General features: G+C 47.6%; 1 protein-coding gene across 1 annotated transcript in view; it reads right to left on the reverse strand.

The window, feature by feature from the left end:
• The window catches only part of TMEM132D (transmembrane protein 132D), a gene marked incomplete at both ends in the record, with an annotated part of 185095 nt that overhangs the window by 68197 nt on the left and 89766 nt on the right, over window positions 1–27132 (reverse strand). The window contains one exon of the mRNA XM_084217210.1: window positions 2272–2455. Within this exon, the coding sequence (XP_084073336.1) occupies window positions 2272–2455 (184 nt within the window). The remainder of the gene's footprint in view (window positions 1–2271; window positions 2456–27132) is intronic.

Genomic DNA, 27132 nt, shown 5'->3' on the forward strand with positions numbered 1-27132 from the left:
AAATTATTCCTGTCTCCAAAACCAGAGAAATAACAAAACACATTATTTTCATTGTGCTTCTTTCTAAATGGAAGAGGAGAATTTTTTTTTAATTTACTTTAATTTGCAAATGCTTTGCAAGGACCTCAGGGAAAACTGAAGTATCAAACCAATCAAAGTTGGATGCCCAAAGGGCTGCACGTGAATCATCACTGCCTCAGCACAAAGTGAAGCAGGACAGAGATCTGGAGGCTGGGAATACCCTGAGCCCCTCCCTGGCACCCCAGTGCAGAGAAGGTGTTTCTGTTCCCAGCCTGTCAGGGATGCAGGGACTGCTGCCATTTGTCTTTGCTTCTCTCCTCCCCACCATCCCCACACCTGTTGCCTTGCAAATGCCATCCCCTGACAGCTTTACAGGCTGCATGTGACCTTTGAGCACACAGCTCTGTGCTGCTGCAAAATGGGCTTTTCTTCATCTTTAATGGAAATTAAGAGAGTGAGCTGATTTGTAGCAGCTGCCAGCAGAAGCTGTTTTTGTTCTCAGGAGCTATATTTTGCCACTATATCACTTGATAATAAAGCAATCAGGGCTCGTGGGCACACCTGAGGAGATCTCTGCTTTCCTGCCACCACTGGGACCACTGGGGAGGAAACCTTTTATCTTTTCAATTATGTATGGAGAGAACAGAAACCCCAGCATCTCACATGACATCAGTCTGATCGTTCCACAGCCTAAACCCTCAACCAGAACTCGTGTGCCTGCACTGACAGCAGAGCTGCACCTGCTGCCCCAGCCCAGGACATTCTGTGAGTCCCTGAAAGCCTCTTCCCTTCCCAACACAGCAGCAGAGCCTCCCAGGGCCCAGCAGGAGGAAGCAGCCAGGCAGAGGGGTGACACAACCCTCACTTGTGAGCCAGCCCCAGGTTCAGCTGTGAGACACACCCTGGCAATGAAGGCACCAGGGAGAAAACGTGGGTTTGGTTAAATAAAGAACCACAGCACTGAGGAGCTGAAGTTGGTAAATACAAATAACAAGAGCAGCAGTTCTGGGAGTCTGAAAGTGCAGAGAACACCTTCAGTCTTCAGTAATGGCATAATTAACTTGCTATCACCAGGCAAACATCCAGGTTACAGTTTTTTAAATGCTTTGAGATTGATTTTTGGTTTTCTTGCAGCACTAAATAATAATGTGTCAATATTTTCTAACAGATTGCCTAAGAACAGAAATGAGGCACAGCCAGACCTTACACAGGCAGGCTTCATCTCCAACAACACAGAAATGTGAAAGCGACAGAAGAGGAAATGCACAAACTTCTGATTGTACTTGAAACGTGGGTATCTAGCAGGCATTTTTTAGGTAAAAACAAGGCTAAAGGATCAGGCCATGTCCAAGTCCTGTGGTTTTCACTGTGCCCATGGGGTACCTGTTTGAATGCACTTCTGTAGAACAGACAGTTGGCCACGTACTGCATTTTGTGCTCCCCAGCTAATCCAAACTAATCAGAGCTCACGCCGTTACTTTTATTTCTTTTCTCACTCTCAAATGGACATGGAGTCCAAATTCAGATGTGGAAATCCTGTCTCTCAGGAAGCCCAGGCCAAGGTAAGAGCACTCAGGTCAGAGATGCACCACGATGGAGGAGGGCCCAAGCACACCTCGTGCTGCACCCACAGGAGCAGGGGAAATGCCCCCAACTCAGCTTCTGCCCCCAAAAACCTTCTGAGCAGGGGAAATGCCCCCAACTCAGCTTCTGCCCCCAAAAACCTGAGCAGGGGAAATGCCCCCAACTCAGCTTCTGCCCCCAAAAACCTTCTGAGCAGGGGAAATGCCCCCAACTCAGCCTCTGCCCCCAAAAACCTGAGCAGGGGAAATGCCCCCAACTCAGCTTCTGCCCCCAAAAACCTGAGCAGGGGAAATGCCCCCAACTCAGCTTCTGCCCCCAAAAACCTGAGCAGGGGAAATGCCCCCAACTCAGCTTCTGCCCCCAAAAACCTTCTGAGCAGGGGAAATGCCCCCAACTCAGCTTCTGCCCCCAAAAACCTGAGCAGGGGAAATGCCCCCAACTCAGCTTCTGCCCCCAAAAACCTTCTGAGCAGGGGAAATGCCCCCAACTCAGCTTCTGCCCCCAAAAACCACTGCACCGGCCCCAGAGCAGGAGCTGGCCTCCCAGGGGGAGCTGTGCTCTCCCCTCCCAAGCAGGACCTGACTCTCAAGGTGTTTCCCTCGGTCCCTCCCTCCCCTCCCAGCTGTGGTGGGCTCAAGCCCTGCAGAATGCCAAACAGGTCCTTACCATAGCCAAAGGGAGGACTCCTACCAGGTCCTTCTGGCTCACGTAGATCTTGGAGATTCCCAGGTCTGATGTGGTGTCTCCAGGATATTCCACCTGCCAGGTGATGAGCTGGGTCTCAGGTAGGTCAGTCAGCTCTTCAATTTCAAAATCAATCTGCATGATTTCAGAGGAAGGACCCTCGGCACTGCAGCAAAGAGAGGAATGAAATGTTCATTCACATCACTGATAAGCCAGGAATATAATTGCTTTTATATTAATAAAACCTTGGATTAAGGCTCCTTCAAAGAGAGGATTTGGTGGGATGATGGATTTAACAGTGAATTAATAATTTGTACTTGTCTTAAGATGTCAGGTTGTTTCCCACCCATTCAAGTGGCTCAGTAACACCTTGTGACTGGATCCCTGGGCACTGCTCCATTTCACAGGGGGGGAAACACAACCAGATCAAAGGCAGAACAGAGGCTGAAAGGACAGCCTGAACTGACTCCCAGACCCCCCTTTCATGAGCACATTGCATTTCCTCCCTGGTAAAGCAGCACGTGAACAAACCTAAGGGGAATCACTGCTTGAAAGGGGAAACCACTGCACCAAAAGTATTTTCTGTTTGTTAAAAAGACAGGCATGGAAGAAAGGTCAAAGCTCGGGATGGGGTCCATGAACAAGGGCAGTAGGGAGCAGAGGACTGCAAAACTCAGAATTAATTTTTGGCTATGCTGCTACCTCGCTGTGAGTGTCAGTGGGAAGCTCCTTTTGTCCTTTGCTAAACCAGGAATTACAGATAATGGAGCTTGTTGTGAGAGAGTTACAAAACTGGCTTGTTTAATATCAGCCAGTCCTGCCAGGATCCTAGAGAGAAAAGCCCCCGAGAAGAGCAAAGCCTTACTGGGTGTGACATTGTGGGGGCACTGGGGGCTTTGGGAGCTGGCCCTCCTCGGGTTCCGTGTCTGTGTCAGAGGATTCCATACAGCAGAAATGCAAAGAGGGAAGACTGGAAAGGGAATTGATGCAATTCCTGTTCAGTTTGCTATAAAACCAGCTCCTGCATGGAAAGGCAGTGAAGACTGCATTGTTAAGGTGAGCTCCTTCGGCCAGTGGCATCAAGAGAGACAAGAAAATTCTCAATTTCCTGTAAAGCTGCAGAGGAATGTGGAATTTCTTAGCAGTGCACAAATCCAGGGGACACTGAGAATGCTTTTACTCCTGAAGCACTGCATGCTGAACCAGCTTCAGTGTTCATGTGGAGGGGAAAGGAAAGAGCAGAATTTCTTTCTGTGGGATAATCCTCAAAGAGAGGCAGACTGGCACAGCACTGAGGTGTCACAAGGCATTTCTGCTGGAGAGTGCAACTTGGAAAAAAGGGAACATTTCAGCAACTGATTAGAGAATCCCAAAATGCACCTAAACCCCAGCAGGCTTCCCAGCTGATGTGGGAAAAGAGCTGAAACTAAGGATACACTTTTATGAAGACCATTTATGACAACAGTCCCAGACTGGGACTCTTCCCAAGATCCTCAGAGACTGAATTGAGAGCTTTACCCAATGCCTCTTGAAGAGCCTGGTCTGATCACCTTTAAGGTTTGTATTTCAGTGGATGCACTGCGTTCTTTCCCTCCTGGATGAATTTAAAGCAAGTCAAAATGGAACACATTGTGTTCAATTTCTCATTTCTTCATGTCATGGAAAAAAGAGCAGGATTTCTAAACTGGCACTGAATGCAGTCTCATTTCATGCAGACCCAGGTGGGATCAGAAGCTGCTTTCTGCAGCTGTGACCATCGGATCCCAGTTACCTTAATTGTGTGAGCAGGGACGGGCAGTGCACTGCCTCGAAACCCCTGGCAGAGCCTGGGCTGGGCAGGGTCCTACCCCAGTCCCTGTGCTGGAGCAGCTCAGGAATCCTCAGGCAATCTCTGAGAGGGGCTGTGCCCGAGGCCCGTGGCCAGTGCTGACCCCACATTTCTTCAGTGGCACTGCTCAGGGGGATGTCACACCTGCTTGGGAGGGGGGAGTTGTGACCCCAGGAGCAGCTCCTGGACGTGGGCGGCGCTCTCAGGTCAAGGATCCCACGCTGCTGTGGTCTCTGTGCTCCTGCCTCCTCCCGCACCTCCCCAGATCAGCCCTGCAATGTTCTCATCAAAACCTGCACCGAGCTCCACCACTGGCTCCAGCAGGCTGGAATGGACCAGAGCAGCCTGAAGCCATGAATACACAAACCAGGATGTGGCACAGGAAATGAACACAGAGCCTAGGGCAGAGCAGAGGAGAGAAAAGGTAATTTTATTCTCCAACACCCCCACAAACGTGGCCAGCACATCTCCTGCAGGGCACCAAAGGAGTCTGTGGCCTGAAACACTGCACAGCCAGAGCTCAGGAAAGGGAGAAACGTTCCCAGGGATAACTGGGAAAACTTCCCAGCAGATACAAGGGTGGCAGCAGCACAGCTGACCCCAGCAGGCCTGAAGGGGTTTGTGAAAACCATTACACGGGAGAGAAAATTAAACTGAAAATTACTTTCCCATAAAAAGAGGGGATGAGATGATTTATGCACCACAAAGTGGAAAAAAGGTGACATTTCAGACAGAAGTTAATTTTTTGGGTAAAAGTAAGGTCATATGCTGTCATTCAGACAAAACCCCCAAGTTTCCTTCCTTGTGTGGGAGGAAACAACATCAACCCACAGCAGATGCAGGTTAAATGCCTGAAGAGCCAAAGCACTGCCATGTTGGAACAAAGCTCTGTATTTTTTAAAAACCATTTCATTTCTGTTTAAACAGATTCTGTTTAAAATGAAAAAAGAAACCTTTTCCTATGGTATTTTCCCAGAATGTAAACAATTTCACTGAAAGGATTTTACAAACCTTCTCTGCTCCTCTCTTCTGGAATTTTAAGCCATTACTCCTGATATCATCACTGAACAGGACTTGTTTCCTAACCAAGAATCAGAAGGTGTAAAGGAAATCAAAGGATCACTAGAGAACCAGCCCTTCCTTCAGAATATTTGCTTTTTGGTACCTCCTTCCCTTCTCTCCCCAGCCCTAGAGCTCCCCTAGAGCACATGGGCATTGCATTTCCACTCCCCTAGAGCAGCAGATCCCCAGCAGTGCCAAAGTCTTTAAATAAAGTGGATTTTATCCATATTTTTGCAGTGCTCCTGGGAACATGCAGCCCAGTAACAAACTGTCTTCACACCTAAACAGATTTTGGGTGGGGAAAAAAAGGAGGAGGAAACTAGAAGATATTAAGAGAAAAGAAATCACTGAGTGAAAAATCTCCTGTACCAGAAGGAATATATTTATATATATATATATATCCCATCTATATTTAAAGTAGCCAGGAGAGAATCCTGATAATCTTTTCGTTTATTTTCACCAAGAAAAGATTGTCTGTCTAGTCTTTGCTGAATTCTTAAAAAATATCCACAACTCTGGTTTCAGGAGAGAGAATCATTTATTTGCGAGGGTTTTTTGTTTGTTTTAAGAAGCCTCTACATCTGAGTCAAACTGTTGTGGCAGGAGGGACATTTGCATTCCTCTCCACATTTGCTGGGGAGACAGAGATCACATCTCTGCTGAATAAACAGCCACTTGTGCTGCACTAAAGCCCTTCTGCTGCCAGGTCTGACAGCGCCTCGTGGGGAGTGCAGGGACGGGCAAGGGGAGCCCTGGGTCCTGCTGGCACCACCGGGGCAGTGCCAGGAACAGGAACCCACAGACACCAGGGGCCGGAGTCCAAAAAGGAGTCAGAGGAGTCCTGCAGCCTTATCCGAGTAAAGGGAGAGCCCACGGGGCATTTCCCATGGCTCTCTCAAAATTCTGGAGGATGGAGCCTCCTTTTTACCCCAATTTTATCCCAGCCACACTTCCCTCTCTCTTCCCCCACTGGCTGAGGTACTTGAGAGGTGCAGACCTGCCAAAACCCCTTCTCATGTATGACCCCCCTTTTCTTCTCCTTGTGTCAATCATTTCTATGGAATCCATGGCTCTTCCCATTGTTTCTCATCTCCCTGTATCTAACTCCCCTCTCAGCAGACCCACAGCTGGCTTGTAAAGACAAAGCTCTCTCATTCCTTTCATCCACCAGGGGAATCCTTCCCACTGTTTCTTGTGTCTCCCAGCGCCAGTTTTGTCTGCCAGCAGACCCAGATTAGCCTGCAGACCAATCCCTGACTCCTTCAGGAGGAGCCCTCTGTGAGTCTGGGGCTGATCCAGGGGGGCTCTCCTTGCTGCTGCTCAGGTCCCCGGCTCTGCTGACGCTGCCCCGGGAGGGACCGCACAGCCCTGCCCCAGGTGAGACGCTGTGAAGGCCCCGAGCACATTTCAGCTCTTTTCCTGTGTTTCCCTGCGTGCTGCTCTGCACCTGCATCCAGCCCTGCTGCCCAGGGTGCCTGGGCAGGTGTGCTCTGCAGCACACTCTGCTCTGTGCCAGGGGAGAGCCGGGCTGCTGGGCACAGCCTGGGGCACAGGGCTGGCCAAAGGAGCCCCTGGGGCTGGCAGGCTGTGGCAGCTCCTCTGGGTCACGTTCTTCTCCCAGGTACCACCAGCTAACACTCCCACAGTACCCTTACAGGCAGAGACATTTCTTATTTAAGGAATCCAATCCAATTGACTTTTCCCTCTGCTTTCCAAGCTAGAGTGCAATCATGAATATTTTCCACCTTGTTTTTGGAGAAAGCTTTTATACCTGCAGTAACAACTGCAGGTTTTCCATGGACTATTTTGTTCCTACAGCTGGTACTTAAGGTAAAAAAATCAAATGCTGCAGGAACTGCCCCGAAGCAGGAGTTTCAACAAGCAAGGCAGTGCCTGGGGCTGGCTCAGCTCCAGAATGAGAGCTCAGCACGGGCAGCTCTGCTCTCCCACACCAGCCAGGGCTGGGATCTGCCTGGCAAGGCCAGCAGGATCCTCAGCCCTCCCTGGCACTCAAAAAGAACATGTCTGAGTTCACCAAAAAGCAGGAACTTTATTAACCCAAACCCAATAGCATGGTGCAGTACTACCCCACGTGCTGTCAGCACACTGACAGCTCATCCTCTACACATCACACAAATAATGAAAACTAAGATCTTTTAGACAAGAAGGTGAGACTTGGGGCTCAGCCCATCCCAAGGTCAGAGAGGGCATTCTGAAGCCCAATGTCTGTAGGACCTGGAGCGCTGTGCTACAGCAAAGATCATTCCTCACCACTGATGTATCAAGAGAAGGTGATACATACAGCACTACATTAAAATTTAACTTTATTCAGTGTCATCTTACTATTAAAAATTCAGGATAGGTAGACTGAAAAGTCATTTTTCTGTGGGAATCACCATATGAAGTGAACCAACTAGCAAGAAAAATCACCAAGAAATGAGTCTACTAATCATGTAATAGAGTTATTTTTAAAAATTGATCCATCTCTGGAGCTTGACATCAGTAGTGTTGGTTGAGAAATATTTGCTGAATTATTTATTTGACTTTTATTTTTTTGCTATTGTCAAATAAATTATTCACTATGTGATTTTCCAGCTGTTGATAGCACTTTTCCCAAATCACTCAATTCAAAAGCGATCAAAAATTAGCAAACCTCTTAATATAATATCAATTTAAAACATAATTACCCACCCAGTCAGCAGTTCAGTTCAGAACCAGGGTTCTGATCATCCCCTGGTGTGGCAAACACAGGGATCATTTCCACACTGTGCCAAGGGAAGGGTAAATCACGCTGACTTCATTCCATCCCATGTGATAACCACTCAATAAATCTGATAACCACCCAGCAGTCAGGGCCACCAGGTGCCTCTGCAGCAGCCCCACCACGAGGCACGAGCAGCACAGCCCCAGGTCCTGGGCAGGAGGCAGAGCTGAAGGCTACAAAAGTGGTTTTAGTGACAGTGCAAAGTCCAATAAAACCCTGCAAATGCACTCAACCCAGCTCTCTCCACCTGCTGCTTTATTGTCCTCGGCACAAAAATAACAATAAATGGGGGATAACTCACTTGGAAGTGTGGTGAAGCTGCAGAGGAGGAGAGCACAGAGCCACAGGTGCTCACAATTCATTGCAGTGTCTGCAGGGTCCAGGCAAGGCTCAGACCACACTGTACAAGATAACCAGGGAACGTGCTGATGGCTGGCTTAACAAGGGGGGAAATTAGAAAAATCAACCAATTTATGCCATTTTATGGGTAGGAAAGCCAGGTATAAAGGCCTCAGTCAGGAACAGCTCAGCACACGAGGCAGGGAGGTGTCTGCCCAGCACTGGAGTGAGAATTCACAGCATACCCCCACACCTGAGCCTCTGGATCAATAACACTCCAGAGCATTCCTAAAAAGAGCTTTCCACGTTCACATCACAGTTTCCAGGCTGGTAACACCCTCACAGCCTCCTGGAAATGAAAGAAACCTTTTTCTGACGGGCAGGAGCTGCACAAACCTGCACTGCTGGGAGGGAATGAGACCCAGGCTCTTCATGCTCAAAGCCTCCAGAGGCAGCACTGCAAATATTGACTGTGGAGTAATCCCAGCACACCAGGCTGAGATCAAGCACCATGCTCAGCACACAGCCCTGCAGCACAACTCACTCACTCCTCATCCCACAAATATTTATCCACCTAAAAGCCCCTCTCACACAGGACCAGCAAATTTACACCTGTGCATAAAATTATGTGGGGCTAGACTTTGGAATTCAGAATACTTTTGAAATGACGCTCCCTACTAATTTTTTAAAAATTTAATTGTGGCATTGAATCCAGAGTGGCAGACCTGGTGCCTTAGCATTCAGCTGCAGCTCTCCACAGTGAGATCTGGAACACATTTTTAATGCCTTGCTTATTAGTGTCCACACTGGTTCCACAAATGCAATTGTATATAAAAGCAGCATTACATTCCACAAGACTCAAGCTGTCAAAGTATTTCAAAATTAGTGACTTATTTGGAGATACCTGCCAAGGCACATCCAATATATGAGATTAGTACCCTCAGCTACAGGAATTTCCTCTGCTGTGAGCTATTCAGCAAGTATTTCTGCTGAACTCATACATCTTCCAAAACTGCCAAGTCCTTTTCAATTAAAATAAAATTTTTTTAGAAAGAGTTTTCTTTACACAATTGTTCAGTGTTTGCCAAGTCTAAAATTAAAAAAAGGAAATACTTTCCAGCTTTCTTAATACTGAAATAGAAGCTTTCAGAATCCCGTTTGTTTCTAATTTTTAAGCAATAATATGAAAAATAAACTGAAGAGAGAAGATACACCTTGCCTCCCTCCAAACCCAGCTTTCTGAAAGAGCTTTAGGCTGAAATATATTTTAAATCACAGAATTACAGGGCAGTCTTGGTTAGGAGAGAGCTCCAAAAATCCACCTGGTGTAGCACCTTTCTCAAGGTAGATTATTTCTCAGTAAATTGTTCTGTCTGTACCAATCAGGACAAGACCCTGTCCCTGCCCCTGCTGTGGTACATTTCTGTTGGAGCAGATGTTTCCCCTCCACACACCTTGGGATGATCTGACAGCCATGAGGAAATCATACAGACAGGGTGATGGGATGGGTCTGCAGCTGAGTCCCAGGGCCTGTCAAACCAAATCACAGCTTTTGATGTACTGGTGACATTAAAAATGGTGTGAGTTCAAAAGCTCTCAGAAGTCCTGCTCTTATCAGCACGAGCTGCTGCAGTCAATCCCTTTGGGGTTTGCTGGTGCACCTGCTGTTCCCCCCGAGCCCGAGGTGTGCAGCGCCTGAGCTGGGGCTGGCCAGCTGCAAGGGGACACAAGGGGCTGGCAGTGCTTGGCTGTGCCCTCAGGAGGGATGGAAAGAATAAAAACAACAAAAATATAACATAAGAATAGTAGTGGCAGGTTATGATTGTGTTACACTGCAGTGAATTACCCCATGGGAGGGACCCAGAGACAGCAAAGGCCCCCAGGGCAGGGAGCAGTGCAGGAATCAGCAGCACTGGTTGGTGTCCTGGGGTGTCCCTGCTGGGATCTGTGTCCCTGCTGGGATCTGTGTCCCTGGGTGTCCCTGCTGGGATCTGTGTCCCTGGGTGTCCCTGCTGGGATCTGTGCCCCGGGGCTCCCAGTCCCACCCTCGCTGGCTCTGTGTCCCCCAGCAGCAGCAGCAGCAGCAGGTGCAGGAGCTGCTGCAGCAGAGCCCAAGGGCAGAGAGCCCGTGGCAGGCAGATCCCCCTGCAGAGGGAAATCCAAGGCAGCAGAAAGCAGAGCTGCACCCTGGGCTGGGCTGCTCCCTGCCACCACACCGTATCATCTCTCCATGAACTCACCAAGCTCCACTCCAAAAGCACTTAGGGATTTGAAATGCCCATTCCCTGAAAGACTTTTGCAGAAGCTGATTTTTCTAATGGCAGAAGCGGCCAGAGGAGCCACCCTGGCTGGAGCTGAAGTCAGAATTCCAAGAGCCCATCCCACCCCAGACATGCAGGGGATAATGGCCAGTGCAGCTCCTCCTCCTCCTGCAAGTGCTCTCACTGAGCCTCTGGAATGGCTGGGAACAGCTCCCTCCTCCAGAATCATTCCTTCCAAGCTTCTGTGTCCTCAAATCACCTCCAGCCAAACAGCTGTAAACAAAACCATTACTGCAGATAAACTTAAATGGACTTTAAATATTCCCTGATCTAAGGAGGCAGATGAGAATGGTGGGCTCCCACCACCTTACCTCAGTACACTCTGGCAGAACATGGCTGCACTTGTCTGTCATCTCCAAAAGGAAATTACTCTCTCAGTAAAAATAACAGCATGATCAGACTAATAACTAGAAAAGTGGAGGAGACAGGAAAACAGCCATGGCATGAAATGCTCCCTGAAATCCTCAGGAAATGTGCCCTGAGAATAGGAAATATCCCCTAGCAGAGAGAGGAGCCCGTGCTGTCAGCTGGGGAGGTGACAGAACACATCACTCAACCTTGCTCCTGGGCAGCCTCCCAGCTGCTGGAATTTGGGCTCCAGAGCCACTCTCAGAGCTCATTCTGCAGGGACCCATCCTGGACCTCCACAGCAGATTCACTTCTGGGCTCCAGCAGAGCCCAGCTCCTACCAGGGGAACCTCAGACTGAACTCAGAAATCTTTGCAACTGACTGTGGAAAGAGGCACATCCAGCCCTTGAAAAAGACATATTGATTTTATTGAGCTGGAGGCAGGGGAAGAGACACCCTAATTGTTATAATTATGAATTCAGTAATGTTAGTAATCATTAACAGCTTCAACAGTTCATAAATCATTCACGTGAGGGGGAGAAGCAGTAAGTGAAGATCAATTCCTGCTCCAGGAACATGTCACAGCACACACCTAAACACTGCACTGTTTGAACTACTCACTCTTACTCAGTTTTCACTCTTACTGCTACTGCCCCAGAGTTTTGTGGTCCAATTATGAGTCTTTAATGACTTAATTGAATGTAAACTCTCCTTCTTTGCAAGGCTAACATGGAACCTTTGCAAATATAGACACTGCTCTTCTTTCCCTGCAATGAAAACCCTCGAGGGGGTACGAGCTGGGACACAAAATCACCAAAAATGTGGGCTTAGAATATCTGCTCCAAGCAAACAAAATGGAAAATTTGGATGGGGAACTTCCTCCAAACCTCCTAACTAGCACGGTTCTTGGAATTTGTGTGGAGAAATCCAATGGGCTGCTGTTATGGGTATTAAAAGCAGCCAAACTATGTGAAGAATTAAAACACAGCCCTGCCAGAATTATCACTACAGTCTGTGAATATAAACGGGTTTTTAGGCATGGTTTTCCATTTGCTTTGCTCAAGCTGCTTGACTTTAGTTCTGCTGTCATTGCACAGCAGGATAAGGTACAAACAAGAGCCACAAGGACTGCAGGAAATGGGCAGGATTTTTAGAAAAACGGTAGAAGAAATAATCTGCCAGATTTCCAGAGGGCCTGAATGAGCAGTACTTAAAGGAACATCAAGTAGAGCAGAAGGTAGGTTGGAGATTTTTCTAAAAAAATCAGTAGGTGAGGCTTAAAAGGCACAAGAACCAGAAAGTGCTCACTTTCCACAAATATTTCAAGGATTTATCCATCAAGGAGAGAAAATTGCTAGAGCAGGTAGGCAGGAGAGTATAATTAGAAACAACAGGAAACATGGAGCAAATTCAAAGCAAAAGGACAGTGGAAGAGCTTCAGAAAGAAATGGAAAACACAATATCTGGGAAGGTTTAAAAGTAGATAGGATAAAATGCTTAGAAAGAAATCATTTCTGCAGTGGCATAGATGGCTGTAACAAGCTGGTTTGGGAGTTGTTTTTCTTCTTCCAAGCTCCTTAATAAAGAGAGGATTATGCAATCAGTCCACCTGAGTCTCTGTCATTCCCTCCAGTATATTAGACCAATTTCAACAAAATTAGAGAGCAGAGTAGAGGTGAAGAATGATTAAATTTTGGAAGCAGAAGGGAAGGAGTGATGCCTGTGTGAGAAGGGGTGTAGAGCACTCCCTGAGTGCCCTCATTCCTCCTCCCATTCCATGGCTTGCTGACGGTCCCTGGAGTCCCAGCTCCACGGCTGGCCCCGCTCAGAGCCACAGCAGCTCTGCCTCTCTCCGGGACTCACCTCCTCAGCCAGGCACACAGGGAAGTGCTCTGCTAAACAGCAATGGATCTCAACAGCCTGCTGAGCTGGGCTCTCCTTCATTAGCACAATCTGCAGCTGAACTCAGTACATTCACCACATTTATAGTGAGAGAGTCGCTCAGTGCTGCATGGGATGAGCCTGCAATCTCAGAACTGAGAGCACGGCCGGGCTCCCGCTCCCAGCCGGGCTCCCGCTCCCAGCCAGGCTCTGCTCCCAGCCGGGCTCTGCTCCCAGCCAGGCTCTGCTCCCAGCCAGGCTCTGCTCCCAGCCAGGCTCTGCTCCCAGCCGGGCTCCCGCTCCCAGCCAGGCTCTGCTCCCAGCCGGGCTCTGCTCCCAGCCAGGCTCTGCTCCCAGCCGGGCTCTGCTCCCAGCCAGGCTCTGCTCCCAGCCAGGCTCTGCTCCCAGCCGGGCTCTGCTCCCAGCCGGGCTCCTGCTCCCAGCCGGGCTGGCTGCACCAGCAGCACAGCAAAGGCAGAACAAACAATATCTGTGCTCGCTGCTCGGCTCCTCAGCACACAGCACACTGCTGCTGACTGCTAGCACAGCTCATGGAAACTTAACGTGCAATATGGGTATTTTCTCCATCAGAGCATCCTAGGACACACAGTGAACAGCAGTAACTCCAAAACTAAAGGAAGGTAAAGGAATAACTCTTTTTTCATGGTAAAAACATGGAATAACATGAATGAATCCAACTTCTCTTGGACAATTCCAAAAGAAAAGTGCTACAAAATATGTCTCTATCTCTTATTTCTGTGTTTAATAATTTAGAACTCTCACTCTTTGTTCATAAAAGAAACATTGTGTTCTGCAGAATTTGTGGAGATGTAAAACAAGAAGCAACAAAATCATCTGAATTACTGGTGCAGACTTTTCCAGTGCTTAGGAGCAAAATAATCTAAAACATGAAGCAGCCAAGGATTGGTGCCAGAGTTTTTACATGAATGTGAGAAGTGGGCAGATGAATTGTGTGGAGAAAAGATGAAGCAGAAACAACTTGGAAGCTATTTGAGTAAGAAAGAGAAATGAAGAGTATTGGAGCAGAGGGTGGCTCCAGAGCAGACATTTCTCCCATAGGCACCAAAAAAGTGACACCTGCATCAGTACTGATGAGTGTAAATCACAAATTAAAGAGTGCTCCTACTTCCAGGAGGTCCCATGCAAACATGATCATCCTTTGCTCTTCTCATCTATCTCATAAAATGCAACCAGAGGTGGCAGAAGAGAAACTTCCACTGCTCCCACGGCACTGCTGGAGCTGCAGGTGAAATCCAGGGGCAGAGCTGGGCTGAATTCAGGGATCCCATGGCACTGGCTCCATTTCCGAGCAGGAACACAACAGGAGCAGCCACACAGCCATGAAATATTGCAGCTGACGTGGAACACTGAGCTGGGAGCACAGGAGACGTGTGGCTGTGTCCCTGCTCTGCTGAGTGACCCCGTGCCAGCCACGTCCCCACTCATCACTGCTCTTTTCTGACATCCTCAGGATGATTCAGGGCTCCACATCTGTCAGTGAAGGCCAAAAGGAAGAGTTCAGGGCTAAATTAAGATTTTCAGAGGAACAAATCCTGACCACTGAGATCCTCCAAGAGCAGAACCCCCTCCTTTGACAGGGCAGGATCAGCCAGGTCTGCAGCACACGCAGCAGGGACGGATCCCTGAGGAGTGGTCAGGGATCTGTACCCCCCTCCTGACCTCCACGAGCTGCACAGCTCCTGGCAGGCCCCAGTCAAAGCCTCAGACTGCAGAGCTCTTTTCTAGCTAGACCACTCCTCTCCACTGATTTAAATCTGCACTAGGCCACTGCAACATTTGCCTTCTTGACAGTCTAAAATACAGACATGAAGTCCTCCATTAGGTTGTTTTGAAGCCCCTCAGTTCTGGGGACTCTCTGGGTGGGAATTGTGGTCTGCACCAGGGCACTGGCATTCCACAAGGTCCAGAGGGAAAGAGAAATGAAGAAAAATAAAAGCAGTAGCTGATAATGCAGTTTTTTATACTGCAGAGATCCAAGTCCTGGTTAAATAAGGAAAAGCTCAGTGGTGCATCTGTTACAACTGGATGAGGTGAGAAGCAGGAACTGGGAGCATCAGCCACACCAGCTCCCCCTAAAACTACAACAGAGGGAATTTTTAGCTGTGCTTTGCACTCCTAGACAACACAAAGCCCCAGAGCTGTGAATGCTGCTGGTTTTTATGAATCTATCTATCTATATCTATCTATCATTTTGATGTGACTGGAGCAAGCCCAGTGAGGATTCTGAGCCAGTGGATGTCCTTGCCCTGTTCAGCAAGCCCCCGTCACTCTGGGAGCTGCAGCTAATGCACAGTGACAGTCACAGAGCAGCAGAAAGCTCTCAGAGCAGCAGCTCTGCTCTGCCAGGCACAGCACAGGACGCTGCACTCGGGCACAGCTTTCAGTCTGACAATACAACCCACTCCTTGCAACTGAAATATTTATTCAGGCACAATTACCATCAAAGATTAATATTTAAATAAAGAGTAATTTGTTTTTGTTATTACTTTTATTTCTTTTTAAACAACAGTTAGGATTATGAACTGAATTAGATTATTTATTGCTAAAGTGGCTCTTTAACATTCTGCATTTATTAATACCAGTGTGAAATGCTCAGCCATTGATCAAACTCTTTTCCAGAGGGATGGCTTGGGAGGAAAAAAAAAAAAATCCAAAACAAACCAGCCCCCGAGCTCTGGATTTTACAGCCATTACTGTCAATTATCCACCCTGCTGTGGGAGCAGAGGAGACCCTCACACATGCCAGCTGCAGCCTCATCCCTGAATGCTGCAGAGGCAATTCTGCTTTCAAACACTGGAGAGGGGACAGAGAAGGAGGGGGGAAAGCCAAGCTAGCCATAAAGCACAGATTCTACCCACATGTCTGGAGACCTTGGCATAGGAGGCAGAACTATTTCTTTGAGAAAACATTCTGGTGGCTGTAATAACAACCCTGACACTGGGGTGTCTCTGTTCTCCCACCTCAGAGATCCTCAGCCCCTTCTGGAGATGCAGCTCCAGGCATTGCACCCACCAAGGGCTGGGACAGGTGAGTGCAGAGACTGGGGCAGGTGAGGGCAGAGGCTGGGGCAGGTGAGTGCAGAGACTGGGACAGGTGAGTGCAGAGACTGGGACAGGTGAGGGCAGAGCCTGGGGCAGGTGAGGGCAGAGCCTGGGGCAGGTGAGGGCAGAGCCTGGGGCAGGTGGTTTCAGAGCCCTGCACCCACCACAGGCTGGGACACACGAGTGCAGACAGTGGGACAGGTGGTTTCAGAGCCCTGCAGCAGAGCAGGCGCTGCTCCTGCCCTGGGACTGCAGCCCAGCTCTGCACCCTGTGACCCACGGTCCTTGGGATCCCAGACACAAACCACAGCATCACAACCTCCATTAGCTCCCCTCTCTGTCCTCTCTCCTTGTCCTCCAGTGGTAATTCACCATGAATTTGCAAAAAGCATGCAGCACTTCAAACAGGCCAACCCACTGCTGCAGCCTGCCTGAAGTCAGGAGGGGCCATGGAGATGAGCAGAGCCATTCTGGCAGAAAGCTGAGTAAAACTGAGGTGACTTAGACCTAACATTAACCCTTCCCCTGCCACTAACTCTTCCCTCCTCTCCAGATGTCTTTTCTATCAGAAAGATTTCTAAGATGGTGCAGCAAGTTTTTCTCCTAGAGGAAGAATGGATAATCAGAAACCTCCTTGGAGCCCCGACCTCTGGTAAATCCAGTCAGCACTGGATTGGATAATCTTGATTTTAAAGGAACATAAATAAATTACTAGGTAAATAAGCATTGCTTTGATGTGTTGACAAAGTGGATTCTTAAAAGAAGAAAAAGAAACACGGGGATGATGCAAAGGCCCTAATGCAGCAGGAAGTGTTGGTGTCTGGGCACAGATTTTAGGCAAAGATGGCACCAGCTCCAGCAGGGCTCCCCTGCTGCTGTGTTCAGCAGGAACAAAGAAAAAGAAACACAGAAAAAGGAGGTTAAGAGACACAACCTGAGCTGAGTGCCTGCCTGACCTCCAGAGGGCAATTCTACAACCTTTCACACTTTCAATTTTAAAGAGCAACTTGCTTCAATTTGAGTCTACTACAGTGAGAGATGAAACTCTTAAACAAGTGCCAGGCAACTATCACTTTTCTGTGGGGAAAAAGGAAATAAAAGAGCATTAGGGAGCCAAACAGTTAGAACAAGATACTGTTTTTAAATGTTTGGGTGAAATATTGCAAGGGTCAGCATTATTATTACAGCATTTTAGTTTGCATCTGTGTGTTTTGGATTTTGAACATGAGCCCTGGCCATGTTTTCAGCCTGTTCCAGCCTGTTCACCAGGGGCAGCTCCTGCCCCAAGCCTTCCAGCTGCTGGCCCTTCCTCAGAGCTCATCTACAGTAGCATTGCTGTTTCTGTTCTTTGCTCGTTTTACTTAAAGCAGCAACCATTGCTCAAAAGCCTAAAAATACCCTGGATTCTTCTGGAATGGAAAAAGGTCAGCCCTAGCCTGAGGTGTCAAAAGAAACAACACATTCAGAGGTGCAGATGAGAAGGAAATTGATCTGAAAAGAGGGATAAATTATGCATCAGAACTCTGATAGCTCTCGTGCCTGAGGAGAGGAGCTGACCCCAGCAGTCCTGGCTGACGGAGCACCAGGGCCACCTGTCCTGCTCAGAGGGTCAGGGATGCTGACAGGCAGGAGGGCACTCAGCACAGAGAGAGCGCTCAGGATGGGCACCTGCTCAGGGACAGCACAGCTGCCGTGTGCACTGACAGTGCCACACATTCCAGAGGCACCCAGAGCTTCATTCCATCTCCTTGTCCCCTGCCCACCTCAAATATTCATCCTGACAAAACAAAACCCAGCTCCGAGCCATTTCTGCCGCAGGGCCTGCTGGAGCGACACCACAAAGCAAGCTCATCCCACAGCTCTCATCTGTACTGACCCTCCCTGTCTGCAGCCAAACCTTTCTCAGAGCCCTTCTCCCAGGTGAAACATTAGGACTTGCCTTGTAGAAATAAACTCTGTACCAATCCTGCCCTTTCCCACTGTTCAGCTGCCTGTCTAAATTTCAGTCTGTGACATTCTTATGCAATATTTTTAAATCACCGAAGATATTACAGGTACCTCAAGAAGAAAATAATAATATCTGGAGTTTATTGTAAAGTATGACCTTAAGGTGAAACACTATCATCTCATTATCCAGCTGCTGAAAGCACCAGAGGCACACCGAAGTTTAAATAAATTATGGCTTTCACATATGAACACACACACAGCCTTGACTTCACTTTTTGATATAATTCAGTGCTAAGGAGTACTGTGGAATTTATTAACATTCTTGCCTTCACTTTTCTATTTTTCTCTTGTAAATGACACCAATTCTAAACTCATTCAGGTATAAGGAATGTTATTTTGTTTCGGTTGAGTTTTGTGCTCTCCCAGCTTCTCACGAGCTATTGCAAAATTCTTGGAGGTTTTTTATCTCCTTCTGAGCTGCTGGAAGAGCTGAGAGTTAAATCTGAAAGCCTTGAAAACACTGCTTGTGGGTTCACAGAAGGAATTCTGCTGCAGGAGACCACACACCTCCTTCGTGTTTGTGTGTTCTCTCCCTGTACCCAGTACTTTGCTGTCGACTCACAAAAAATTGGAGAAGGGAAAAAAAAGCCTCACAATTTATAGGAAATGTATATCCTACGTGTTGCTAGGAGAAATGTCAAGAGAGAAAAATAAACGCTGGCTGACAATTGCTAGTCATTTTGTGCCAGCAGCTAAACAACACAAGAGCTCTGCCTTCCCTCCCTGAGCAGCCTGGAGGGGATCAGGGCACAGAACCAGGCTCTGGGCCCTGGAACCTGCTGGGGTCTGCAGCAGGAGCTGCCCCGGGTGCTGGCAGGTGAGGAGCACACACCTGCAGAGCCCCAGCAGCTCTGAAGGAATCTGCCCCTCAAACCCTGAGCTGTCCTGCCGGGGATCCCCACCCTGCCCTGGTGCTGCCCTCCCGTCCTGGGGCAGTCCTGGTGCCCGTGGGCCATCAGCAGCATCCCCTCCACAGCCCTGCAGGCGCAGCTCCTCTGTGCTGGGGGGTTCCCAGTGCTCTGCAGAACCAGGGGCCAGCCCTGCTCCTCCTGCAGAAGGGCAAATCCAGTCCGAGCAGAGTCAGCAGAAGGGGAGAGAGGGAGAACACTGAAAACTTCCAGAAATAGTTCTCTCATCGACTAAATGAGATTCATATTTGGTTGCTAAAAGCCAAGTTATATCTTTTTTTGTTCATTAAGTATTTGAACATACAGAAAAAATTCATTGATAACTGCAATTATTTAAAAGAAAGAGTTTTTCTTCAACTAGTTGAAAACATATTTTTCAATCTGCATAACTACTTCAGCACAGCAGATAGAAATGAACATGCCTGCAGGATACCATGGAGTAAAAGTGCACAGATGAGGCTGCAAAAATAGCAAATAACCATGAAATGCATGAATCAGTGATGACTTCGTGAAATTCCACTGTCTGAGGTGAATATTTTGCTCTGCAGAAAAGGATTGCAAACTGCTGCAAAAAGTCTTCAAAACCACTGCAATATATATGTCAAAAAATAAATTACTCTGAAGTTTGCTGCCCTGCCCTCTTTTAAAGAATTACATAAATCAGCAAATTCCTCACTTCCACTGAAATGCTAATTAAAATAAAGAAAGGAGAACATTATCATTTTCTGTGGAAAACTTGCCCTGGCCTCGGAGAGTTGCAATATTTCAGAGAACACAGTGGCAATGCCTTTTGGAATCCACCAAGGCAGTAAAATAGGGAGTTAGAGCTGTTCTTAGCAGGAAGGCTCTGCAGCCCCCAGCACTGTCCCCACCAGAGAACTCCTGTGCACTGGGAAAATCTGCTTTCACCACTGACAGGATTCTGCCAGACCTCCCCCACGTTTTACAGTCAGTTCCTGTGGAGAGGCCAGTGTGATGCCTGAGGAGCCAGGACACCAAGTCCCCCGTGCCTGTTCCCTGAGCATACTCCAGGTTTGAGCCAAACCCTGGCTTTAAGGAAAGACCAGTGGACTTTGCTTGGGGCTGTGAAGGCTAATGAGCAAAGGAGAGAGGGCTGGAAGTGCCTCTGTAGGACTGAAATCTCTCCCTGGGTTATCTGGCAGACATGTCCCTTATGTCACGGCCACAATGCCCCCATCACCTTTTCCTTTCCTGACCTACTTTGCATTCCTCTGGTTCACCTTTAACTCTCACAATTAAGTTTATTCCTGTCTATCACCACATTCATTTGCAAAAATCTGCAAGATGTCAGAAGTCGAAGAAATGTAAAACCGTGAACTCAAAGGACAGGCAGAAATCGATGCTTCTGTGTCAAAAGTCAACTTGCCTATTTCAGAAAGCACTCTGCTGGGTTTTATACTTTGAAAGAAGCCGTGGCTCTCGCTCAGATATGGACTCAGATCTCCTGATATCTCCAGTGCTGAAACAGCACAAAACTGATGGTGTGGAACATCAGCCGCAGCACTTGTGCTCCGGGGCTCAGGCACCTGTTGGGAGCACGGCCCAGAGCCCCAGCCTGCAGAGCTCTCAGCTCCTGCACAGAAAAGCTGCTTCTCTGAAATCCCTCTTTAAAGCAAGGCCGAGTGCTGAACATGAAAGGGGAAGAAAAATCAGCCCAGACATATATATAAATTTTTTTCTTTTCTTCTTGTTTTCAAGGCTGTATTTCCACAGAATGCTTGCAGCCACAGCAGCTCCACAGGCTGTGTTTGCTCACACAGCACCCACTGGGTGACCAAAGGGGTATTTTATATTTCACAGACCAGTAACAGTTTGTAAATCACAGGTGTGCTGCAGCATCTGGCATGTATTTTAACTCACAGCAAGAAGATGGTTGATCAAACATAAAGGCAGCATGTAAAGCCTAAAATCAGTTTGAGGATGTGCCATAACAACTGCTGGAAAAGCAGAATCAGGTGTTCTGGCAAACTAGGAATAAACAACTGCTGAACACCATTAGCTCAATACCATGGGTGCTTCTAAGGAGATTTAGCCCCAGCTGGCTAAAAAGCTAAACAGAAGAAGCAGTTGTGCTTCTTTAAGTTGTACTGTACCCATTTAATGAAGCATGAATTTCAATTTAGTCTGACACTTGGATGTATTTTTAGATTTGATTTTTGCATCTTTTTTGCACACCCAATTTCCAAGCTAGGAACGTGTTGGAGGGTGCTAAACTGCACATTAAAGATGCCTTTTCCATGTAAACTGTCAGAGCACGTGCGCAGAAGTTCCTGTGAAGGAAGATGACATTAGCACAGAAAACATCTCAGGGATGCAAGGATAATTTAAAGATAAGATCTGCCAGTTCTTTAAGGTTTACTGATACTGGCATTTGCCACAAAGTTCATATCTGAATGGTAAGATTTACGAGGTTACTTCTGTCTGTCTGCTGCACACGGGTGAGGCAGATAAATCTTGGTGCAGGACAGAGTATTTGGACAACACAAGTGTGTTATGGAGTTATCTCAAATGATTGAAGTGCTCTTTGATCATAAATATACAGCAGCAGGGGCTGCCAAGGGCTTGCCTGGGAAGTAGCAAGGGTCACATGGGAGACAGTCTTTTGGAGAATTCAAAGGTATTTTCCACATTTCCTTGGTTGCTTCAGAGGAAAGGAAGATGGACACATGGGATGGAAAACATTGCTATCATTTACAACCCTCCTTCATCCTTTTTCTGTCATCCCTATTTTAAGGTGAGTAATGGCCTGGCAAGCGATGGATAAATATGATGAAGTGAGAGATACAGATGATAAAACCAAAGCTAAATTTACCAGCAAATGCTGTCATTCACTACAGAGGGATCAGAAGCAGAGCACAGCCTCTGCTGAACGGTGCTCATGGCTTTTTTCTCACCAGCACACGCTCCCAGGAGAACGCCCAGGTGACAGAGGCAGCTCAGCTCTGCCTGCTGCAGCCACACATCACCCACGATTCATGTTCTCAGCAGGGGCAGCAGAACACACCACAGGTACCCAGGGCAGCAGGTGTGCTGGCAAACACAGCCCACAGGCAGCTGCTGACCCCCCAGCAGCACTTCACACACGTGTTCAGGGCAGCACGGGGCAGGCAACACAGCTCTGGACACTGCCACCAGGTACAGCACTACTGGTGAGCCTGGGGGTTCAAAATCAGGCTGGAAGCATGACTTCGTGATATTCCCTGGAATCTGTTTAAAATCTGCAGAATAATCTAAGAGAAAGCCAAAATAAGCAGCTCCTAAGTATGTAAGTGGTTCCAGGGAGATGGCCTCGTTAGCCAAATAAACATAGCAATGGTTGTTGCACAGTACAGGGGCAGACACAGGGCTGGGATTGTATTTTCAAACTCTCACTGAACTCTTACCGGTACTACCCCATCACTATTGCTGTGCAATTCATAATCCAGTTTGCACTGCAATATGATAAGGATTATCTAAACAATCCCCAGTGTCCAACTTGCCTGAAGGTATGGACACAAAGCTCCCTTTAGTTTGTGGGCTGTGAAAATCAGCTCCAGGCTCACATCCTGCCTCTCCATCCCCCCGGACCCTGGCTGTGGCAGGGACTGACTGGGATGGATGTGGGAGCCAGCCTGGGCTGGGCTCAGTCCCACTGAGGAGGGGTCACAGTGGCAGTAACACACAAGGACCCAAATGATGAAGCTCTCCCTGGGAAATCTGCAAAGTGAATAAAAGTGGCAGATGTGAGCCAGTGAGCTCATCAGCAGCTCTAGAACAAATGTGGCACAGGGTGATTTCATAGTGACTGTGACATGGCCTCTCCACAGACTCTCCATGCTCCTCTTCCCCCACTGTGAGTCAGCCCCTGCACACTCCTAATTCCCAGGCACTCCAGAGGATGGTGAGTAATGAATATATTGCAGTATTGCTGTTTTATGGGTTCTAGTGGTGGCAAAAGCTGAGCACTTGTGATTAAATGGAGGAAGTTAAAAGGTGCTGTCAACAGCGTCTTTCTCTCAAAAGGTTTTATTTCTTCACCATTCTTGCTCTTGTTGCTATAAGTAGAGAAAAATGCTGTGGTAGTGATTTCTTTATTAGAAATGTCAATAGGGTCTGCCAAACTTTAATCGGCTCACTCTGCTGTTAGACCAGACTGGCATCAACTTTCTTTATGAAATAAATTCCTACTCTATTGAGCTTCCTATTAAAACACTGCAAAACCCCCCGAATGTTGAATGCAGCATTATCTAGCTATCAGTCTGCATGGAAAGCATGTTAATCCCCAGGGGTGGAGAACCATGCTGCCAAAGCCTTCAGCCAGAGCTGCTGAGCTGCCCCACTCCCAGGCTCTCTTTGCCAGTTTGAAGGAGCTGTGGGCAGGCTTTCTTTGCTCCCTGTCCCCAGTGCCAGCCCAGCTGAGGGTGACCTGCCAAGCTGCCAGCTCTGAGCACAGCTGAGGGACTGGCACTTCACAGCTCCGAAGCTGACTGATCCTCTTTCTGACTCTGATCCCAGAGGCATTAATTCCTCAGAGGGAAAGTCTGCCACAATAGTCTGGCCTAAGACTTGACAGGTTTATCTCTGTTGGTCACCATGGAACCAGATAAGAAAGTGAGAACTTCCTTCTCTTTGTCCTGTGTCACCACTGATGAGCAGCAGGAAAGGGAGGAACTGAAGCAAGCACGGATAAAAGAGAAAGATTTCAGTTCCACTTGGTCAGGATTGTTAATGAACCCAGTGATGTGCCTGCCTGGGGACACGGGACTGAGCTTTCCACTCCTCCCCTCACCACCACCCCGACAGCACTCCAGCATTTCTGAAAATCAGATCTCAGTTCAGTTTTTAATTTGAAATATTCAAATTTGATGCATCCAAAATCCTCAACTCACCCTAGAATATCTTTCTCATGTTTAGTGTAAGAGCCCACATTATTCCCATGCTCCAAGGCTGCCCAGCCAATGAATTCATTTCCAATAAATGCTTCAAGAAAATATAATTGCTGAAATTCAAGCAAGTGTCCAAATCCTACTGATGCCAGTAAGATTTCAGGTGAAGCTGAAATGCTCCAGGGACTCAGGAGCAAGGGAAGGACAGGACTTGTGCTCCAGGGCAGCCTTACAGAGGTAGGTTGCCAAGTGAACACTGCAGGATAGTCATTATGCAAAACCCAGCCTTGTAAAACTCAGGTATGAGGTGTCTGATAATGGTCCCTCTCCTTGGCTAACCACCCCAGTCTGGGAGGCTCTGTGAAGAGCAATCACTCCTTTTTTTAGCTTTCCCATAGTTTTATCTATTGCCAAAAGCTGGATATTGGTTCCACTGGCTGATCCCTCACCTCTGCTGTGGCAGCAAGAGCAATCAAGAGCAGAGTAAGTATGTGCATATTAATGAAGTGCAACTGAACAAATGTGCCAGTGCTCACTGAAGGGAAATGTTTTTCCAGCCAAAGATCCAATAGGCATTTAAAAAAAAAGAACAGAAAGCTCAAAAGCTTGCAAGGCTTTCGGTTTCTTCAAAAGAAAACAACAGGGCCAGAGAGAAGTAAGTTGAGAATTTCATATAAACTCCATTGTTTGAGGCTGTGTTCCTCGAGGTTGAGCTAAAAGAAGGAAATGCCATCTTTCAGCCTTGGTAGATTCTTCCTGGCTCCTCATTTCCTGCAAGACACTAAGGAGGAATCATGACAGATGACTCCTCTGCACGATCCGTTTACCCCAGTTTTACAGCAGAGATCAGAAAATTTATTGGATTTTGCCTGAAAAAGAGACAGCATGTAATAACCCTTGTCTGGGAAGGATAAATAACATGCTGAGTGGAGGGAGAAAAGCACCTTATCTGTTAATTGTAAGGAAAACTGTAAAATCAATAGGAATGTAAGAAACCAGTCAAAGCAAGTTTCACATTCCCTTCAGGTGTGAGCAGTCAATGATGCCCATTTCCGAGAAAGAGGTCACTGCTGTCATTCTGCAGGTCACCAGTGCCCTGCTGGTGGCTCCCCTCCCACCCTTCCATCGGGGCTGTTTCCTTTGTGTGATGACAGCTTCTCCCTGCTGTCACTGGAGCATCTCACAGCCCCAGCCGAGCACTGGGTGTGTGTTTGTGCTCAGCTCTCACACACAGCCACTCCTGCTTCCAGGCAGCGAGGGGCAGGGCCCAGGGCAGGGACAAGGAATAAAAGAGCAGCACCCCAACTCTGTGAAACCTTGCTCTTTGCTCCAGGAATAAAGGAGCAGCCCCCCAACTCTGTGAAACCTTGCTCTTTGCTCCAGGAATAAAAGAGCAGCACCCCAACTCTGTGAAACCCTGCTCTTTGCTTTAGGAATAAAGGAGCAGCACCCCAACTCTGTGAAACCTTGCTCTTTGCTCCAGGAATAAAAGAGCAGCACCCCAGCTCTGTGAAACCCTGCTCTTTGCTTTAGGAATAAAGGAGCAGCACCCCAACTCTGTGAAACCTTGTTCTTTGCTTTAGGAATAAAGGAGCAGCACCCCAACTCTGTGAAACCTTGCTCTTTGCTCCAGGAATAAAAGAGCAGCACCCCAGCTCTGTGAAACCTTGCTCTTTGCTTTAGGAATAAAGGAGCAGTGCCCCAACTCTGTGAAACCTCGCTCTTTGCTCCAGGAATAAAAGAGCAGCGCCCCAACTCTGTGAAACCTCGCTCTTTGCTCCAGGCAGCCCAGGCAGGGACAGCTGCACTGCTCCTGCCCCCTGCTCTGTCCCCACAGAGCCCTCTCAGGGGCAGGACGTGTTCCCAGGCTCAGAGGGAAGCGCTCTCCTGGCGGTGCTGCCTGAGATGGAAGCACATTCTCCAAGCAGGGCACAGTCCATGGAGCCCTGCTCCCCCAGGAGCCCTGCCTGCCCCGGGCAGGGAGCTGCTGCTGGGGCCAGGACGGGAGGGCAGGGCTGGGCTGGGAGGTGCCCATGGCATGGAGCAGCACACCCAGCACAAGGTGCTGCCGTGTCCTCTCCCAAAATGACATTTACTGAGGCTCATTTGGTGCTGAGCTCCCCAGCCCAGCCTGTGAGCAGGAAAACGTTCAGAATTTACCATCAGAACCCCTGAAGAGCTCCAGCCCACACAGGGACCTGCCCACTCGAGTGCCCACTCCAGCTCCATTAAGACAAAAAGCTCCTGTAATTTTGGGCAGGCAGGAAAAGAGCACAAAGCTCCCACTGAGAATATTTACACAGCATTAATTCATTAAATGTTGTTCCTCTGACCAAAAAAATGTTCAAATGTTTTCATCTAATGCATCTAATACAGTTAATGACCTGACAAGGAATTCAGATACTGCCCCAAGAGAAGAGGAAATAGAATGGTCTAAATAAAACATGACTTTAAATGGGGTGGAAATCACAACTTTCTTTACATGTGAAAGATGTTTCCTTCACTAGGATTTATCTAAGAGAAGTGGGAAATTGTATAAATTCTAAATTAAGCCCCAGAGGCTATTCACACTGTCCTTTAAATAAAATTAAACACCCACTCAGAGCCTTGGCAAACGAATACATGTTACAAGTGAACAGAGTGATTTTTTTAAGAGCTTTGTGCCTGAACTACACAGACAAAAGGGGTTTAGTTGGGTTTTGGGGAAAGAGGGACAACATCTTCCTATTCTGAAAGCAGAATTTTAAAAAAAGAGCTGAACTAGAGGAGATTTTCAGCTGTAAGAGTACATTTGAATCTGCCCCATGTGCACCAACACTTCACATTTAAATGGAGTCAGTAAAAGTTGGCTGGATGCTGAAAGCCTCCCCAGGAGCTGGGCACACACATTTCTCCAGGTGCATGCCAGAAGCAGTTCCCATTTCCAAGTTAGGCTAAGCACAAAAATCAAAGTGACTGCACTAGCACTGATCCAAGGACATTGCATGTGCCAGGCCAGAACTGACAGCAGAGAAAACATTCAACTGTTCTGTCTCTTCAGTCATTCTGGAATGCAAAGCTGACCAAAGATAAACCCAGATCTTAACAATACTGCTAATTATTCTTTTTGAAATGGAAAATTTCTGCATACACAATAGTCTTCAGAACAAAACATCTTCATTCCTATTAACTGAGAGATGGCATGAAATAATTCCTTTGACCCAGGTGCTATTATTAAATTAATTACATGTCTAATTTCTATTAGAGAGAGTTAGTGAAGAATAAACAGATTCAATATAAATGTACTAACAAATCAAAGCTATTAAAAAATAGGTGTAATTTCCCCGCCTCAGGGAAATAAAGAATTACTGTCCCAAGTGCTGCTTGCAAAACCTGGTGCCAAAATTTAAGCCATAATTTGATGTCAGTCTATTA

This window comes from Fringilla coelebs (genome assembly GCF_963513975.1).
Source record: "Fringilla coelebs genome assembly, chromosome: 17".
Taxonomy (NCBI): Eukaryota; Metazoa; Chordata; class Aves; order Passeriformes; family Fringillidae; genus Fringilla; species Fringilla coelebs.